At 38.5% G+C, this 20,316-nt stretch overlaps 1 protein-coding gene across 1 annotated transcript; it reads right to left on the minus strand.

The window, feature by feature from the left end:
- Positions 1-660: 660 nt before the first annotated feature.
- slc49a3 (solute carrier family 49 member 3) lies at positions 661-20,112 on the minus strand. Its single transcript, XM_087852520.1, has 10 exons — positions 19,710-20,112; positions 14,962-15,120; positions 13,642-13,858; positions 11,769-11,845; positions 9,441-9,578; positions 7,268-7,384; positions 6,825-6,977; positions 4,107-4,264; positions 3,426-3,529; positions 661-2,079 (listed from the first exon to the last, which is right to left on the minus strand). Exons 1-10 carry the CDS (start codon positions 19,869-19,871, stop codon positions 1,877-1,879), a joined length of 1,488 nt encoding a protein of 495 aa, XP_087708646.1. The 5' UTR covers positions 19,872-20,112; the 3' UTR covers positions 661-1,876.
- Positions 20,113-20,316: the final 204 nt, after the last annotated feature.

Consider the following 20,316-nt stretch of genomic DNA (forward strand, 5'->3'; position numbering starts at 1 on the left):
TTTACACAACATCTAGTGCTTAAGTGCATAAGTACAGCCTTACTGCTTTCATAGAACTAAGAGGTACTGCTAATCGAATCCACTTCATTTATATTCAGCAAGCTTGAGCACCTCTATAAATGCAGAAGCTTTGTCAGTTTGCCGCTCTGGAGCAATCGGGTGCGTATTCAGACAATTCCACAATCATCACAGGAGCAGCAATTCACCCCATAGATTGGAGCAAGCAGACCGAGTCAGTAACTCCAGAAAACTCATGACTCCTCAGACTCTACAGGCCTCGGTTAGCATGTTATTTGATAACAGTACAATTAGACAAAGAGTGATCAAGTATTGCGTGTTAGGAAGAGTTTGAGGACACAGCCTCTTGTCTCTGAAAAGAACATGGCAGTGCAGTTTAGTTTTGCAAAGCTGAATCTGAATAAACAATAAGAAGTTGTTTTAGGACTTTAAGAGAACTGCATGAATTAATTACATAAAACTGGATGAATCAAATGAAATTTATTGTAGAGACAGGGGATTCTGCAAGGTACTCAAACATAGTGTGTACTGCACAGTCCTGTCAACCTTTGCACAAAATGAGGCAAAGCATCAGTATCCTGTCCTGTTGCCTCTTAGGTCAAAGAAAGCATGACAACATGAACAAACTCAAGTAGGAAAGTTTAACAAATTTAATGGTAAAAAATAAAATGAACATGATTTAGAAAAGTATTCTTATTTACTGTGTACATGTTTGTCATAAAGTGCCCCACAGCTGAAACACTGTTTTCTTTTATTGCACAAAGCCCACATATGTCTCACCTGTGAGGTTACAACATTATTCAAGGGTTTTAAAACATCTGCACACCTGCAGTCCTTAACAAAGCCACACATTTACAAAAATAAAAGCATTAAAGTGGTTAAAACACTTTTTAGGAGTTTTTTTTTTATTTCTAAATTTTATTTTATTTTTTACAGCGGTAGAAAGATATTGTTATGCTTATTTTTTAACAACATTCAGGTAGTCATGTTTGAAAAACAGTTTTCAGAAACCTGCAGAAAACCCGTTTAACACGTAAAGTTAATACATGATATCTGGAGAATATTTGTGGTTTTTAGTGATTTTTCAAAAATGTATGCAAGTTTCCTTCCTACGATCTATCAAGTCAAGTCTCTCACTGTAATAGGATGGCATCAGGACTTATTTCAAGCAGCACGAGTGCTGACTGACGGCACAAAGTCAGTCCCTGAGAGTCAAAATGAATCTGCACACGAACGAGTGTGCTGAGTCATGTGACTCACAGTTTATGACCTTTACATGTTTGCTGTTCAAAGGAAGACTGTAAGACTAAAGTGGAGTGCACTGAAGGACAGTGGATACATGAATGCTGACACATGTGGTCTACATGTGAAATTTAACTTAATCCATAAAAGCAGGTTTTGTAACAAAGCACCGAACTTCCATTACCATTTACTCTACTGTACCTGGTCAGGTGTGGGTGGGTGTTTTATACCCGTGTACACAATGAACTTCATTTTGAGATAACATTTCTTCACCTTTGTATTAAATCTGAGTGAGTAAAAGTCTGCAGTGTCCTGTATTAAAATAATTTCCTCCTTTTTCTTCTCATAATTAATAATATTATTATTATTATTATTATTATTATTATTATTATTATTATTATTATTATTTACATGTATTGACACAGATTATTTACATGCCAAAGTGGCTGGAAAATAATAATTTAAACTTTTCTTTGAGGATTGAAAATTTGGATTATTTACTTGTTACATCCAACAATGTACTAAAAGTTTGTGACTTAATCAAACCACACACAAACATCTTTATTTAAAAAAAACAAAACAAAAACAGATCATCTGTTCGAGTACCTTTCTGCTCTCACTCATAGTGGCATGTTTCCTCTGTATTGTCAGCAGCTTCACGCCTCCACGGAGGGTGCTCATTCCTGTATAGATGCTGGCTCTCTCTGGTCCCGTAAGTCGCTTGTTCTTCTGCCTCCAGTCGCCTGTAGCGGGTGTTGAAGAAGACGAGGAAGCAGCAGGTGAACAGAGTGCACAGCCCTGCCATCACCATCATGGGCACTGAGGGTAGGAGACGACAGGAAGGTCGAGTTTTAGTCCAAACGCTCTCCTCAAAGACACTACGCGTCTATTACAAAACATTTCCACTTTCATGGAGGCTCCTTGTGTACGTGGCTCTAGGTTCATACAGCTCCAAAATCAAAACTGGCCCACCCAAGGGTTCAATGTGAGCATTATGTGTGAAAATTGGAGTAAAGTGTTTTTTTTAATGTGCTGTAATTCCCACTCCGATCATGGTAGAAATACTAATAATGTAAAAAGTCGGGCAATTTTTTTAAATTGCTCTTATCATTAATCTCTGGCTCTCTTCCACGCCGTGTCTTTTGCCCCGTCTTCCTCGCCTCACCGCCATTCGTTGCAGCAGATGGCCTCCTCCCCCTGAGCCAGTTTCTGCCGGAGGTTTCTTCCTATTAAAAGGGTGTTTGCTCATAGAATGGTCTTTCTAAGATTGCAGTCCCTATCATAGAGTATGAAGACTCCTGTTGTGAAATCGGCGCTATGTTAATAGAACTGAAATTTAATTTGATTATTTTTCTTCCGACAGCTCCGCTTGTTCTTTTATTTTTTAAATGAATCCCTCATCAAATGAGAAAAATAATACTCTTCTTGTCTGGCAATATTTTTTTTTTAATTTAAACAGGAACTGATTAGTCTTATGGACTTCATACCCCTGATAATCTCTGAGCTACAAAAAGGAAATAAAAACTAAAAATATTTTCTGGATTTCATACATTTGTTTCTTAGAAATGAGTTGATCCCAATTAGGAATGTTTTGAATTGTTGATCAAGTAAAATGACATTTAAAAGACTAAAAGACTTGGATCATGATATTTGAAAGATGAGCTGGGACGTCAGCTTTGAACAGTGACTGCAGCAGGGTGGATCTGCTAAATATTAAAACTGGAAACTTGGTTTAACCTCCTAGGATCTTGTGTCCACATATGTGGACATCACATTTTGGGTTGTCTAGACCAAAATACTAAATTTTGCTCTACAAGGGCCTGATATCCACTTACAAGGACGTTATACTGTCACTGTTCTATCAAAATTTCAAGCGAATGTCCTCATATGTGGATCTCATTTTTCTCAGAAACCAAAATCAGGTACAAAAAAAACAAAAAAACAAAAACACAACAACAACAATCAGGTAATTCTTTGTTTTTACATTCATCAGGCCCCAATCAGCCCAAATAGCAAAGAGAAATTAGAAATGCATGCCATGAAAGAGTTTGAGACTTTGGGACCGACTCTATCCAGCACGGACCTCAGATTAAACTAATGCACATCAATAAACTTTAAACCGACCAGCAGCAGACAGAGGTTTGATGTAACGTCGCGCGACCTACCCTTCCAGCTCAAGGCTGCTTCCCCGCAGGTGGACAGGGGAGAGTCTGCGAGCCGTGTGGTCAGAGCTTGAAGGAGGACGATGTAGACAACCGACTGAACCTGTCTGGAAGAAGAAAACGGTCACATCAGTCTCAGTAATGCAACGTCACATTTTTCTATTTACTATCTAATCTCTGAGGCACATGGTCGACTACAGGCACATAAAACATGATCTGTCAACAGCAGCACAAACTTTTTAAGTGGGTCATGAAAAGCTGAAAGCCTTTGAGTGCATCTCCAGGTGAAGTCAGGCTACATTTTACTGAAACACCCACAACAGTGACCCAAAACTTTTTGCAGGTGATAGCACAAATATCAAAGCCATTTGTTATGATGTCAGCTAAGCAGCTGATTTTTACAGTAAGCAATCTCCTGCAAAATTAAAGCCAAAAAAAAGGAAAAAACTAGACAAAAGTTTTCTAAGATGACTCTGTGCATCGTTTGAAGATTTAGTGAAAATTTAGTTCCCCCATTCTTTAATAAGACTTTAAGACACAAGTAGATGATAAATACATTCCTCTTATTGTCTCTGAAGTGGTTTTACGATCTTCAGGATAATTTACAGCAGAATTTTGCAAGAACTCCAGTATTTTTAAAAAATGAGATAAAACCATATGTATGTGTTGCTCAGACAGTAGTACCCCGATACAAAGACGAGTCCAGCTGACGTGGCCTCTCCAACGGGATACGAACACTCCACCGACAGCTCCATGGCAACCGGGTAGATGGAAAAACCGAAGAAGCCGAAGAAAGAGCAGACGGCGGCCACGGCGACTTTCTGCTGCGGCATCAGAGACACCTGAGAGGCCGGGACCAGAAAGAAAGGGGGTCTTTTAGGCTTTGATACAATATAATATATGTTTTTTCCACATATTAAAGTACATCAGAGTCACCTGAGTCTTTTTGTTTTAAAGCTCAGGTGAAGGTTTACTATAATACTGGATGGCATTATTTGGTCACTCTCGAGCGTTCTTAATATTCTGCCACCCTCGTGTATTTAAACAGGGGTTGTTTAACTGCGTTTACAATCAATAAACTACAGACTTGTTTATTTTGGGGCTCGCTGGCACCCGCGGCTTTTTAATTTCTTTCTATTAAGTGAGAGAAAAAGCTTTTTAAAACTTTTCATCACCTCTCACTGACGACAGCCTTCTTGATGACCACTGATCTTTAATGCTTCAGAATAAATACCCAAATAAAGTCCCGGAGATTCTCGAAGCTTGTTTTCAAGTGTTTATAGGAGAGCTTTGATTAAATTCAGTCAATGATTCATACCAGTCGCTCGTCTTCTAGTACCTAAATTTTAATGCATATCCAACTCTGTACATTTAGATGTATTTACATACAGGCTGTATTTATTATTATTTTTAAATATTTATATTTAATTTATAAGCTACACATTTCCTTGTTCCCTTCCTCGCACCTGCAAATGTGTGAGAGCATATGCCAGTCATTTTACTGATCGACCAAAGTGACTTCTCAGTGGATTTTTCTAATGTTAGTTCAGTTTCCCGTGATGAAAACATGCCTTTTCATAAAATTTTAAATGTGAGCTCCAAGGAGGGCAAAAAAACCCAGACTACTATATTCATAACTTAACATTTTCCTGACTTTCAAGTTTATCTTTTCAATTTATGTAACACACATTAGTTGGTGTGAGACTTTCACCTTTACATCACTGTTTTTTTGTCTTTTATACCAGTTAACGATCATTTTAAAAGTTCATTATTTTGTCCATAATACTGGAGAAGAAGGGTTTTGAGCATTTAAGAAAGTATATGGAGTAAATTATTTGTGTTTATTTGAGTTACTGTCTGCTGCATATAAATCCCACGTCTGAAGACAGTTTTCTTTATGTAGTGGATGTCCTCTCAATAACCTGATATAGAATTTTAATTTATGCTGTATATAACTGAAACACTGCATTAACATAACAGAGCTGTCAGCATAACCTGATAAAAAGACCAAACAAGCCTTCTCTTCAAAGTGTTTGCACATCAAACACCGAGTCTTTCCATTTCCTTTAAGCACCCTCAACTTCTGTCTGACACACACTTCAGGCAAATAGAAACGTCTGCCTGGAAAAAACTGTACGTTAGTTTGCAAGAGGCGTTTACCAGTTTTAATATAGACAAAAAATTAACTTCAAGAATCTGCAGCGCATTTTTGACAGCATGGTTTGTGTGTCAGCACACAAAAAATACTTTAGATTAAGAAATAATCATTAAAATCTGTCGTGAAATGAATACAATCCTGCTGAAAAGAGTTCAGCATTAATGTTCATATTAAATATCAAAATCAGAGGAGAAAAAGAAAATATCCATAATTTCCTAGATTTCCATTGCAGCAGTCTCTAAAACTCAGAACAACAGCAGAAGACTGGCGACTGACTCACCTTTGGAGCCAGCTTCAGTGGTGAATGGCTGTTTTGAGATCTATCAATCAGTTCAATGGTTTTTATGCCATAGATTATTCCTGCTCACTATGCACCCGTCTTTATGGTCACAGTTTACACTCCATATCATAACGAAAGGCTTAATAGTTTCATAAACTTGACAGTCGCTTGATTTGATCCGGGACCAAGACATTTTTAGGATAAACAGTACCCAGTATTAGGTCATTCTCACATTAGCCGATCTGTAGCATCCAAAGTTTAGTTTATATGCTGAGCCCGGGAACAGTTGTATGAACTGGAAGAGGACTCTTAAGCAATGACAGCTGTATCCATGAAAATCACTGTAAGTAATTAACAAATCTATACAGCATGTGAGAGGACAGCATGTCCCCGCTTCACAAATAAAGCCACAAAATGCTTAAAAACAAGAACATCGTGCTCTGCAAGAGTGCTTTGTGCATGAAAGAGAAAATGAAGGAGGCTGAGGTGGAGCTGAAATACTTAAGCCAAGATCATCAGAGGTAGTATTAGCAGTGGTCAGTGGGAAAGCAGACAGGAGGGATGATCATGAAACACTGACTAGTGTGAACACACTTGATAATTTATCAAAACACGTTATATAAAAATTCAAATGAAGACATCACACGCAAGCTTTAAATCTGCAGTTTATCAAACACCACTGAGCAGTCCTTGCCTTTAAATCTAACCTTTCGTCTTCCTCTCCTGTCCTCCTACATCGTTTTCCATCTCTAAGTTACCTCACTCTCGTTTCTCTCCGTGTGAAGTACAGATACTTGAAAATTCTATTTAAGTACAGTAACGAAGTATTTGTACTTCGTTACTTTCTACCTTTGTCACTCAGTGAGTGTAACTATCAAAAGTCTTAATGCAGAGCCTTCTTCGTGGCCTGACGAACAGTCAGAGACCAGCTACTTTTCTTTGTGTGATAAATGAATGTTCTCACCACTGAGAAGGCGATGCACGCCACAGCACAGAAGCTCATGTTGATCTTTATGGCTTCCATGAACTTCTTGGTTTTGTCGACATAGAGACCCAGAATACCGGCGCCGATGATGCCAAACACAATGAAGAGGGCGCCGCACAACCCAGCAAAGTCCTGCAGTGGTCAGATTTGATAGGTTCAGTAGGTAAATAACTTTTATAAGTCATGTTTTCTACAGCAGATAGCATCTATGCAAGACTGGGAAAAGCTTTCTTTCACTTCGTTCAATAAGATGTTAGATTACTGTGCAAAGAAATTACACATTCATCAACATTTTTCTTAATTTATTCAGTTTGAGAGCTTTAACATCAAAACCATCTCAAATATACCGTCTGGGTTGCTTTTTTTTCCCATTTATCCTTCGATGACATTGATTTGGAGTCTTTCTCCTGGCATATACTTACGTTGGTGTATCCTTTGACACACAGGATCTGATCCAGCAGCGTGGAGAAGCAGGTGAAAACGGCGATCCCTGAGCCGAAGCAAAGCAGCAGGACGAGGTAGGCTCTGTTCGTCAGTAACTACAGAAGAAACAGACCGGACGATTTGTAAGAGAAGCCTCAGGGGAAAACAAGCGCACTGCGGCAACATCAACAAGGGAAACATGTGCAAAGAAAATGAAATGAAGCGGTGAAACAACGGCGTGCTGGCTGCTGTTTACTCTGTCTGCGACTCCACGCTCACCTGGCACAGGAAATGCAAACACATTTGTGCAGAGCCTGCAGACATAGCGCACAAACTGTGTTGTTGGGGAATAAGATGCTAAAATCAGCACTGTGCAACTCGCATTGATAACAAAAGCTGCGCACTGTATAGAGAGATAATCACAGCAGGTGCAGGGAAAGTATGAGCGGCACGTTTGGGGGGAAATGTCACGGATGCAGAGAGAACATCCTCACTTCAGAGACACTCATCGCCGCCTCTGTTAGAGACGTCACTGCTGCCGATGGAAATGTCAGTCGCTGCAGGAAGAAATGGCATCAGTGCAGCCAGACGAGCGCTCGCAAATGTCACTGTCAGCGAAATCACTGCTGCTGCTGGAAATGTCAGTGGGGTTTGAAATTGATCGTTATTTTCATTATCATTTATTATTATGTCAATGTCAGATGCCGCAAGTGTTGGTCATTAACTTTTGTCTTCCCTCCTGCAGTTTGTGTTTTGTTGAGTTTGTTGATCGTGGTCTCTCCATGCTCCTCTTAGATGCAGATGCCAAGCCTGGTTTCTGCTGAAGGTCTCTTCCTGTTAAAATGGGGCTCTTCCTCTCTACTATCGCTAAGCTCCTAGGTGTTTGCTCATGTGGAATAGTCTGATTGTTGGCTATTGTTATTGGTGCTACATAAATTAAGAAAATCAACTAAATTATGAGTTTTTCTATTAATTTATTTTGTGTTATCACCTCCAACCAGTCACGGCAGATGGCCCCGCCCCTCCCTGAGCCTGGTTCTGCTGCAGGTTTCTTCCTGTTAAAAGGGAGTTTTTCCTTCCCACTGTTGCCAAGAGTTCACCCAAAGGGGGGTGTTTGATTGTTTGGGTTTTCTTTCTGTTACTGAAGGTTCTTTACTTTATGACATACTACTCCTTGAGGCGAGTGTTGTTGTGTTTGGTGTTATATAAATCAAATTAAATAGAAATTTTTAAAAAAGGTATCAAAAAAGCAAAATTTGCTTTATCCGAGTCTATCATTACATTTGCTGAAGTGTACCAGTAATGACAGAGGTAGATACTTCAGGTTTTGTTGTCACGTCATTTAGGAGCTTGTTTGATTGGTTTTGACATTTTCTTTCCAATTAAGTAGCTTAAAGAATAATATAACTCCAGTTTGGCGTCACTCTGTACAAAAATGACATGCAGAGAAATTAAGGGGATAAGAGTAATTACACAGCAGGAGCATGCAGGTGGATGCTGGAGTGGTGGTGGGGTTAAACCATCAGACGGAGATGCAGAACAGGCTAATGATCACTTATAATCACTGTCTATTCTAAACACGTGTGTGGAAAGAATATTATATAGTTATGTAATTAAATATTTTAGACATTTGAGTTTTTAAAATTCATAATCACTTACAGCAAAAAAGAAAAGAAAATCTCACATGAAGGGTGCTAAGCTACATTTTCACCAGAAATAAATCAGCCGAGCAGCTGAAGTTATAACATTTACCTGGATTGTGTTTTTTAATATCTTTAATTCGACTTGTTTTTATTTGCTTAAATACTGACTAACTGTAACAGTAAGATAATTACAGGCAGGACTAGCTTAACAGTTGTAGGATATGTCTAAAAACATCTTAAACACCCCTCCATGGTTAGGCTCACAGGAAGCAGAGGTCTTTAGTTTGCTATTCATGATACTAGACCAGCTTTGACCACACTAATAACAGATCCAAAGTGTGAAACAACAGTAAAGTTGAGGGCCAGAACTGAACAGAACTGTGAACTGAAATTCACTCTAAAGCCAAATGAATCTTCAGTTTCAGAGATTAGAATAACTGAAATATCAGTTAACCAGTAAATCAGTAAATATGGCTCGATGAGACACCTCAGGCTCTGTTTTGTGTTTTTCTGCTTTGTGTTTTCTTACCAGCTTGATCCCTTGTACAAACGGCTCTGAGTTGGAGGTCTCTGCGCTGGCTGAGGGCGGCGTCGGGGGGGCACTGCTGCGTATCCCCACTGTTGCTAGGACACAGATGATGCATGTCGGTATTGCATAGGCTAGAAGCTGGAAGAGGAGAGAAACACACATAACGTAAAGAATAATGGGTGATTGCACCTTATCTGACACAATTTGTCATCATTAGAAGGTGAGGAGATCAGAAGCAGAGTGCAGGGTGAGAAGGTGCAGTCACATAGTTCTCTGCAGCAATCACCTGAATCCAAAACAAGAGCTTTTTAAAGGTTTTAATAATTTCACCCATACCAGACAGTTACCAGTCACGAAGGGTTAGCGAAAGAAAAGGAAAAACAAATATTGTGATGATAAATGGGTGACTGCAGCTTAAATCAAACACCATTTATCATCGTTAGCAGCCGAGGTGACCAGAGCCATATTTCAGTTTTATGTACACTGACAAGCCACAACATTAAAAGCAGTGACAGGTGAAATGAATAACATTAATCATTTTCTATTAATACAATTTTATGCTTGGGACACAAACTGTATATAAATGATGGACATTTCGCATTTTTGATGACTCTAGCTGAGCGTTTAAGCCGTTGCCATCCGAGTTTTGATCTGAGAAACTGAAGAGTGGTTTACGCTTCTATGGTAACGATTCATGAATCACAACAAAAAAGCTACCCTGTTTAACCCTTTAAGACCTACCATAGAACCAAGTCCGCCAGAGCTTATATTATATTTTTACATGCTGTAGTGCCATTTTTGGGAGCATTTCAAGTTGATATACATCAATACAACCATTATAGCCAAAATTTTAATAATATGTCTGCATTAGGTGCATAGTAATTACATACATTGCAAAAAAGTTTAATAAACTACAAAAAAATTGAAAATCGATTTTGTTTTTTTAACATATATATTTCTAGTTAGAGAAATTTAAGAGGCTTATCCCTCAAAACTTTAAATACAAAAAAGTTGCACAAAGTAGTTTCCCACCACAGGAAATTTAATTTAAGTGTCTTTATATTTTTATTTTTGAAATACACCAATTTTATATACGGCAGGAAAAACGAAAATAAATATTATACTGCAAATTTGCAAAAAAAAAAAAACAGCATGTGCATCAAAATAAACTATTTCCAGCAGTGCAATTTGAGTCCTAAGCATCCCAGAAACGACACAGAAAGTCATAAAGTCAAACATAACTTTTAAAAACACCAGTATAGCATCATAAGGCCCTGATGGTAAAAAACTACATTTCCGCAAAATGACGTCACTTCCGGTTTTGGGCAGGACATGGAGGACATGCGATAATTCGCGCTGATGGATGTGGGAAGTGTTATGAACAGCTGATCGGATCGGCGTGTTTTTGGAATATTATGTTTTTGTTGCTGCAAGCGCTTTTTATGCAGTTTTTGCAAAGCTATATGTGGAAGGAAACCGTGACCTAGCACAAGCTGATGGCATAAGATGTAAGTACAACTCCTCCGGTTTCATATGCAAAAAAAAATTATTGCGCTAGCTTATGTGGTTGCAGAGCTACCGGGATTTAAAAATATTTACGCAAAACGGAGCGTGCCCGCTCTGACCGGCTTTAAAGGGTTAATGCCTGTTTTGACTTAAATTTACAGAATGAACAGCCGTGTGTAACTACAAACTATAACAACCTATAAAATAACCTGGCTAGACTAGAGGACATGCCCCCTGCTGGCTATAGTGCATAATCCATGCTCTGGTTGCCTAATGTAACTGCCACTTATATATCAGTAGTCACTTCAATTTGCTCGCCTCAAAGCTGAGAAAAATGTAAATCAGGACCCGCCCACTCGCCGGCAGTTATGTTAACCATCGTCAGTTGAAGTTGCCATCATTGACTTTCTGCTGTCTGAGTGGATGCTAGGAGCTTCCATCATCTTTAATATACAGTGCAGATCTGGGTAAAAAACAAAAATAGCACTCCCCGAGGACAGAAGTCTCTCGGTGTAATGCACATAACACAGCATTGTCTTGTCCTGTAGAATCTGGGCCTGATGCACAAACATTATGGCAGGCCAAACATTGTGCTGTTGGTTTGAATGTTGTGGCCAATCAGTGTATTGGAGCAATTGTAATATTTATTGTAATACTTGTAATATTCTGGGGATCTGTCACAACCACCAAGGTCCTTCACACTCACAAATCTTTTTATGAACCAGCCAAACCCGGTTTTCCGATTACTGGTGTTCTCATTTATTATAAGCATCACAGACTACTCTGCTTTCTGAACACCAAAGGTTTCTTTGTTAAACTCACCAGCTTTGGGATCTGTGCAGATGTTTCAGCCATCACAGGAGAGATGATGTTAGCGAGGAGGATTCCCAGGGGATTAGCTGAGGACAAAAAAGAGAAGTGGAGTTTTACTGCTGTCCTATATCACTTTCTGTTCCCTGTTTCATTCACAACACAGCATCTGAGCAACATATCTGACCTTTAATCACCCTTTAACATCAGCTTCCCATTTTAATGTCTTTAACAGGCATACATATCAATAGACCTTGTTAGTAGTCATTTTAATAATGTAACAGCTGCGTCCACACAGGAGTTTGCTGACATGCTAAAATGAAAGCGCTTTGTAAGCAAACCTTCAGGGAGCATAAGCACAACACAAAAAATAAGAATGACCATGATGATCAAACCAGCCTTTATTTAACTACAGTAGTTTTACCCATTAAAACTCCAAAAGGATTAAGAAACATGACAACTTTTGAAGTCTCCCTGTCCTTAATTGTGCATTTTCTATTTATCGCATGTTAAAATTTAAAAAAATAAATAAAAAATGGTGGTGGTGGTGGCTAAAATGTTACGTAGCTTTGTTCTCAAGTTCATGCATTCACAAGAGTTATGTCGAGTTATCGCAGTTACAAAATTGGGTGTCCTGCCCGCATCACAACATTACCCCATCGGCCGTTTACAGGTGAGGGGTAAAAACCCACCATCAGCAGCCTTCACATTTCTAAAACTGCACAGTTAGCAGGTGACCAACAAAGAAAAAGAAATTTTAAAGTTAACTCTGTTGTTCCTGCTGTCAAGAAATTCCATGAAAGCTGGAAAAAATATTCCCTCAGGAATAAATCATGTGAAAAGTAAAAGTGTTAATGATGAAAAATGATCACCCAACAAGTTAGAGCAGGTCCTAGAACTTTCTATGAGGAAATCTGGACTTTTTTTCTGTCTATATGCTGTGCTGTAATATAAAGCAATCCATTTAAATGCTGTATGAAGGTTTCATTTATATGTATTTACCACTAGAGCAAATGCATTTATCTCATTGCAGAAAACACACAAGGGTTGAGGTTGTTTAGTTTTGCTTTGTGAACATTAGAGCCCAGACTGAGATGTCCACAGCCCGATTCTGGCCCTCAGGCCATAGTTTGCCCACATGTTACACGAGAACACGAGAACCACCACAATCAGGAGCCGCATCTCAGTGCCCACAGACACCAGTGTTAAAGATCTGACCTTCATAGATAACTTCCAGCTTCATAACAGCTGTAGACAGGGTTTGGTTCAAAAAGGCTCAAAGTTTGGTGTTTGGCTGCTTTGATTGATGCGTTTTTTGGTAGTTATTTTAAGCATCCAAGAAGATTAGATTAGATTGTTACTCCGCATTTTTAACAGGTATTTATCAGTTTGATGCAGTCATTCAATTTATGCCGATCCATCATCAAAACTGGTCATTTTTATTCCAGAAAACCAACGTGGAGAGAAACATGAAGTTAAAGTGGTTTCTAATTAAACCTCCATCTTTGTACAGACTATTATCCTTTATATTTCTATACCTTATATCTCTGTCTGTTTCCTTTTCACTGGCTTTATTTACACTCTAGAATTTCAAACTAACTTTGGAAAAAAGTCTACATTTATTTATCAAATTCAAAAATATTTGAAAAAAAAAATTATATTTTTTGGGAATTTGCCTGAAAGTATAAACTTAAAAATGCTTCAAAAGCCAAATTCTGTGAACTCCTTAATTAAAATGGCCATAACAGATTTTTTTTGGCATAAAAATAAAATAAAAAGAGTATCGCTCCTTTGTTGTTTAACATGCACATGACTAACACACAGCAGAACATCTGCACAGGTTTGTAGATGCTGTACTGAAGGTGTGAAAGGTAAAATCACTCACCCATCGAGGCGATCATGTTAGCTGTGGCCCGCTGATGGTCGGGGAACCACAGGGCTGCCAGCTTGGTGGGAGCGAAAACGATGAGGGGCTGAGCCAAGGCGCCGAGGGTCTGTCCCAACATCACTATCGGGTACTGGATTTTAAAACTCTCACCCGGAAGCGTGCCGAGGAACCGCAGCACGGCTCCGAGCATGTTCAGCCAGGCACCCAGGATCAGCTGTGACAGTCAGAGGGCAGAAGGGTGAAAGTTTAGGAGAAAATCCTTCATATCTGGGAGTGAAATAACTGTCAGACAGTTTCAGAAGGTCTTCTCAAAGATCAGTCCAAGACAGTGGGAGGTCTTCATCTTTAAAAAGGTGCAATTAATCTCAGATTCACGAAGTAAAACTAGCTTACATGGTGTGGTCAGAAGCAAGTGGGACAGGATGTCATGTGGGTGAAGTGACAAATATAAATGGTAGGGGTTAGCATGCCTTCTGGGCTAAAAACAGCAGTCCACAACATTTTCAATTACTCATACTTTTATTAATCATGCCACTATAACTAACAGGTGTCAGAGTCATTGCACTCACTGGCGCTCAGTTGCAGCTCACCTACTCTGTATTATGTGTCACTAGATTCAGACAAAAAGAATAAATTCCTTCATGAACACCTCGTCTCCAAAGTTTCCTGTAGTTTCTGCATAATCTCGTTATCAGACATGCTAACAAACATTACCGCTGCCAATGGCCTGCGTCCTTATTGGAGGTAGTGATCCATTTTTCCTGACTCAGCAGTCATCCGCCTCCTCTCCCTCTCCTATGGCTGGTTGAACTGGTTATTGGGAAGCTGACTCCAGTCTGACTGCTGCGTTTATCAGTTCACTTCATCTTCTGTTTACTTTAAACAAATCAAATTTGCAGGACAATATCCTGTACAGCATTTTTCCTGGGAGATGACTCCAGGATGAAAGGAGCATATAATGGCCATATCTCAGGCTTCATTCATTTTTAACTTGTACCCATTTCCATCAAGCCTATGTTTATATGCACGCATACAGCACTAGCTCTAAACTATTAAAATCCTCCCCTGGACGGTTTCTTCTCTCTTTTAAAATCATTCACTGCTCACTTAAAACTTTGTGTTCCAGAGTTTAGAATAAACCTCACACTGTGCTCTGAGGTTAACCGTCTCATACTAAAACGTATAATATCTGTATACTGCTCAATTATAAAATCAATAAAAATATATTGAAAAAAAATATATATAATATTTAAAAAAAAAAAAAAAAAACCCCAAAAAAACCCCCCAAAAAAACCCAAAAAACCAGGCAGTTGGTACCGTTATCCTGAGTCCAAGAGTATCCAGCATCCAAGTGGTTGCAAAGCTGAGCGGTATGGCCACCACCATGTAGACCAGTGATAGCCAGTTGATCTCGTCCAGAGTAACTTTCAGATACTGGGCAGACTGGTTCGCCACTGGTGCAAAGGTAAGCCATGTCTGAGGAGACACCAATATTTTTTTTTAAAGTATGGAAAGCTACATATATATAAGTGAGCGTGCGGGAGGTCCAATGAATTACTTTTATGAAGATTATCACTCATTCAGGTTTTGTACAAAATATTAAAAGGACAAAAAAATGCATGATAATGGCTGAAGTTTATACAAAGTGTACAAACTAAATGTGGCAGGGCAACATTTCAGGGATATATATATATATATATATATATATATATATATATATATATATATATATATATATATATATATATATATATATATATATATATATATATATATATATATGTATGTATGTATGTGTGTGTGTGTGTGTGTGTGTTTGTGTGAGGACAGCAATACAAAGAAACAAAATCATTAAATAAGAGAAGTGTATAAAAATACATATATATTTAAAGAAATTAAGGAGTAAATATAACTGACAATACATTAGACCTGATAGATCTGGCTGTATTCCTGATATAAATATGATCAGTGCATTTCTATATATTCATATATGATAAGTATGGCATACGAGACCAGGCTGCGTGTTTAGATCCATCGTAGAAAAACCACAGCAGACGGGGCAAAGCCTGAACAACTTTTTGTAAATCTGCATTGTGTAAAGGTTTGCAGTGACTCCAGCCAGCAATTTAAAATGTCAGCTATGTCAAAGAAGGTAAAACCGAAGGTTTACTTCAGCAGCGTGCCAACATGGATATTTCAGAAGCTGCTTTCCATTCAGTGCTGTCAGCTTAGTTTTGTGCAGGTGGACAATAATTACACTAAAGTGCTTTATCACAGTGCCAGTCAGGTACAAATCATTTGGGTGGATATTTAACAACCACTCTGTTAGACATCATCGATTACATGACATAAACAAAGCATCCCTATTTCAGTACATCATCTTAGTGGTCACTCCTCCTCAAGCAGGCGCACTTTAGTGATCAGATTCCTGGAGCCTGTTTTAGTCTTGTGATCTGGACACAACTTTAGAAAAAGAAAGGAAGTGACAAGACATGCTCATCTCACATGAGAAGGAGATGATTTCTATTGTTTATGTTCCTAGTGTCATGTGTCTGCCCTCACATGACACTACTTAGCATGCATGAGACAGGAAATAATAGGACACTTTCATCATACTCATACAATGCTGTGCTGAGCTGGTGAAAAGACATGTTCAACAAAAAGCCTTTAGAAAATTCTCTCATATTTCACCTTGATTGTGGATGAATAAGAGTGAGTTTATCAATAGAGGCCTACAACATTTATTCAAGAACAATTTTGAAGCACTTACATTTGTGGTGAGAAGGTCACCCATCATGGGCATGAATGTCATGTTCATTTTGGGCTGTCAGTGATTTCTCTGAACTGTTCTTTTTCCAGGATGAAATGATTCTACAGCATAAATATTTGATGGCTTTAAAAAAATATGAACTTGGTGCACAAGTTTGAATTTATTTAGGATGTTCTCTAATCTACACAGGCTCACATACACACTTATACTCACTCAAATCTTTTAATAAGTGGTGCTGAAGGTTTTACAATTTCTTTTAACTTGAACTTAACAATTGACTTCAACTGGTAGTTTCTACTTTCTCTACTTTTTTGACAACACTTATGGGATTGACCAACACTCAGAACAATGGGAAAGTCCAAGGAACTGAGTGAAGACCTGAGGTTTGCAACTTCTAGTTGGATGTAAAGTAGGTAAATTATATTAGTCTTTGTAGTTTTGCTGTCGATCAAAAGCGGAGACATGAGTGGGAAAATCCTCATGGATGAAAAATACTTCAAAAAGAGCTGCGGTTGTGTAAGCCGGTTATAAGCTACGACTAAAACCACATGCTGTGCTGACAAAAAGGAAACAACAGCTGCTCTCCTGCTAGACAGTAAACCAATGTAATAAATAAACTCATTGTAAATGTAGGAACTGTATGTATTCACATGATGACATCTTTGATTATTTAAAATTGCTGCTGCGATTGCATTTCTCTGCTAATAAACTCCTCCAGACTTTTTTTTTATAGTAGGGCTTTACTTTGAAAAGTCTTGAATGTGAATTTATCTGCAGAAGAAGAACAAGCTGAAACTTTAATGTGCACACGTACTAAGCAGTAGGAGCTACCCACACTCCCGCTGAGACTACACCGTGTTACATGATAAGAATTGTACCTGATAAACATCACCATGTTGTTACTGTAATTTAATCACTGTGTGATTTTCGTGTAGAGCAACTAAAAAGTGCACTAAAAATAGCTGAAATATCTCGAATCTAATGTGAATTTGTATAAAGAAGTCCTATTTTCATGACAAACATATAAAATACTTAATAATTGTAGCTTCTCAGGACACGCCAGGACATGTTTATACTTCTATTGCTTGGTTTAAATTATCCGTGTGTGTAACACCTTTTCAGACAGAATCTAATGTCACGCTTATTTAAACATGTTTAAAAAGGAACGTATCCAGGATTTTTTTTTACTACACATATAACCTATAATTCACCTGGAAACAGGCAGCACATGTGTATATGTGTATTTTTGGCCTGATATGCAAACAAACTGAATAATTTGACCTGTAAACTCTACACCGAGACCACAAAGGCAGTACCAGTCCTGTCCTCTATTGTGTGGACGGTGAAGAAATCCTAATTCATGCCGAGCTGGTGGGAGCTGGTCAGCTGATTTGGACACACAATGTCAGTCTTGTCCCCAGCAGGGAGGAATGCTTCTAGAAACGGTTTTCACACATGCCCCTGTTTTGTTATTTCACAGGTCGTATCAGATCAGAGTATCGCTTCCTCTCAATCCCACATGCTTCCATGTTTCAAACTGTGCTAAATTTAGATTTCATGCAGACTCGGACACCTAAAAAGCATCAAGGCGTGCAGTATAACTGTAGGCAACATGCGATGCTAACACGCTAAAAATGAAAAATCCTAAATTATCTGCAGAGATTACAGTTAATGCAATCTTGTCACAAGTGAAACTTTAATTTCAATATTTAAAATGTTTTAATTTAAATATGTCAACAATTTTTTTATCTGCAAATTGTAAAAACTGTTAGATGACGAAATAAAATTGTTTAGATTTGTGATTATTCATAACTTGGGATTATGTTTTTCCATCTTTGTAGCACCTTTTAAGGTCTGTTAGAATAAACTAACAAACAGAAATAAACTGCATTAGAAGAACTGGTTTATGACCTTCTGTTTTCTAAGTATCATTATTAATATAATTTGAACTTTAACTTAAGAGGGACTTACTTTATAGGCCCAGCACTTTGATAGATCATTCTAGTAAGCTCTTAGGCAACAATATGTGTTCTTTGTCATGACACCGTGGGCAGAAATGTTCACCTGTTAACTCTGTAAAGACTCCAACAGCAGCTCCGTCAGGCTTACAGATCACTTCTCTTTCAGTACCTGCTTTAGAGAAGCCACAGGTTATGTGCACACTTTATGAATGACTGCAGGAAGACAACAACCGCTAACAGCTTTCACTTTTCCGTCACTGTGGAAACTTCGCTGACACACTGAGTAAAAACTCACTTCCCACAATAAACCTACTAAGGTAGTCTGAGTCACAGCTGTTGTTATGTTGTGGAATAAAACACCAGACAAGGTTGTAAAATCAATTCTTAATGCAATTACAGATTTTCCATCTTCTCTACTTTAAAAACAAGACTGTGATATCGCACCCTGCACCTTGACTCACAGGCTCCTTCTCTAGTTTTTTGCTGTTCTTTTCTTTATTATTTGTCTTATTAGGGACAATAATTAATTAATAAAGTTAAGAAAATGAAATAAATAATGTTAGGGAATATTAGGATTCCTAGTTTCATTTCATTTTATCAGATTTTCTATAGATACCACAACATATCATCAATTCTCATGGTCACTGTCATCATATAGGGAAAACATGATATAATGAAAATAGAAAGATGGGAACATTTTTCTAACACATATAAATGCACTGGTCAGGGTCTGTAAAGTAAGTTTCAGGTGTGCACTCTGCACAGATATGTGGATGCTTATATTAAAGGAAAAATGCTTTATGCAACATTTAATTACTGAAAACATGATTAACATTTTCAAACTCCCCTTTAATTACCGTGCAAGACTAAATGAAGCCGTTGAAGTGGTTTGGGCATCTGATTAGTCCTTTATCCATGGTTGCATTGACGTGTGGTTGGGGTGGGGGTACAAAAGGATGTCAGTGCCACCCCATGTGTCCCTTTTAGCTCCGCCTCTGGCACACTGTACTTGTCAGCCCTGTTGCACAGATTTACATCTTGTTTGCTTATCAGCCTTATTTATCAGCCACGGAATGACTCTTTATGGCCTGAGGGCCTTAAACGGGAAGTGGGGACACCTGTTCCTCAGAACAATAGCTCCCATAGGGAAGAGGAGTCCCGTGGAAGCAGGAAGTAGGAGAACGATTGCGGGAGGAGCTCAGCACACCCTGTTTAACACTAACATCACCACCGGGGAGTTATACCAAGTCAAACAAACATATAGGGGGAACACCACATGTCCCGTGTCTACCTGTATTCATAAACACACCTGGTTTCACCTTTCACAGACTCACCGTTGCGTTGGAGCAGTTTAGGAGACACAACACCAGCAGCACAAACCACCTCCTCTTGTAAAGTTTGAAAAGCTGTCCATTCTTCAGGTCAGAGTTTGGTTCTCTGGAAACAGCAGCGTAAACAGTCCGAATGTCGTTGGAGACTTCGCCGCTATTATCCATTATTATTATTATTACTAGTATTATGACAAGTCAACCGGTTAAGCCAAACAGCTGCTTAGATCCCAGAAGTTGAACAAACACCGAAGTTTCGGTCGCTTTTGGTTAAAAAATCCCAGAAACCTGAGAAATAGTGTATGTCTACTAAAGTAAACAAGATATAAATCCATCCTGCTGTCTCCCGACGGACTGTAAGGACATTTTGTGTCTCACACAGAAGCCGGTAACTCAGTTAGAAGCCTGGAAAAAGTCAGCAATCGTCTGAACATTAATCAGGGAGCTACAAAGATCTTCGACTGAGAGGATGAGCCACTCCGCCCTGAAGAAAAGCGCTGTCAGCATGCAGAACTTAAAAAAAGGTTCTTCAAACTGAATGAGTCTTGCCTTCATAAACGATAAATAAATAATAAATCACTTCTAATAATTTCCAAAACATTGATCTGTGTGT

This window comes from Neolamprologus brichardi, chromosome 2 (genome assembly GCF_056152115.1).
Source record: "Neolamprologus brichardi isolate AB-2024 chromosome 2, ASM5615211v1, whole genome shotgun sequence".
Lineage (NCBI taxonomy): Eukaryota > Metazoa > Chordata > Actinopteri > Cichliformes > Cichlidae > Neolamprologus > Neolamprologus brichardi.

What these genes read in the sequence shown, in the direction of transcription:
- slc49a3 (XM_087852520.1), bottom strand. Translation starts at nt 19,871, where the DNA reads ATGGATAATAGCGGCGAAGTCTCCAACGACATTCGGACTGTTTACGCT. An exon ending in CTCTTGGACTCAGGATAACG is followed by an intron (nt 13,859 to 14,961) that starts GTACCAACTGCC and finishes TGACTGTCACAG; the next exon opens with CTGATCCTGGGTGCCTGGCT. An exon ending in CTGCACAGATCCCAAAGCTG is followed by an intron (nt 9,579 to 11,768) that starts GTGAGTTTAACA and finishes CTCCTCTTCCAG; the next exon opens with CTTCTAGCCTATGCAATACC.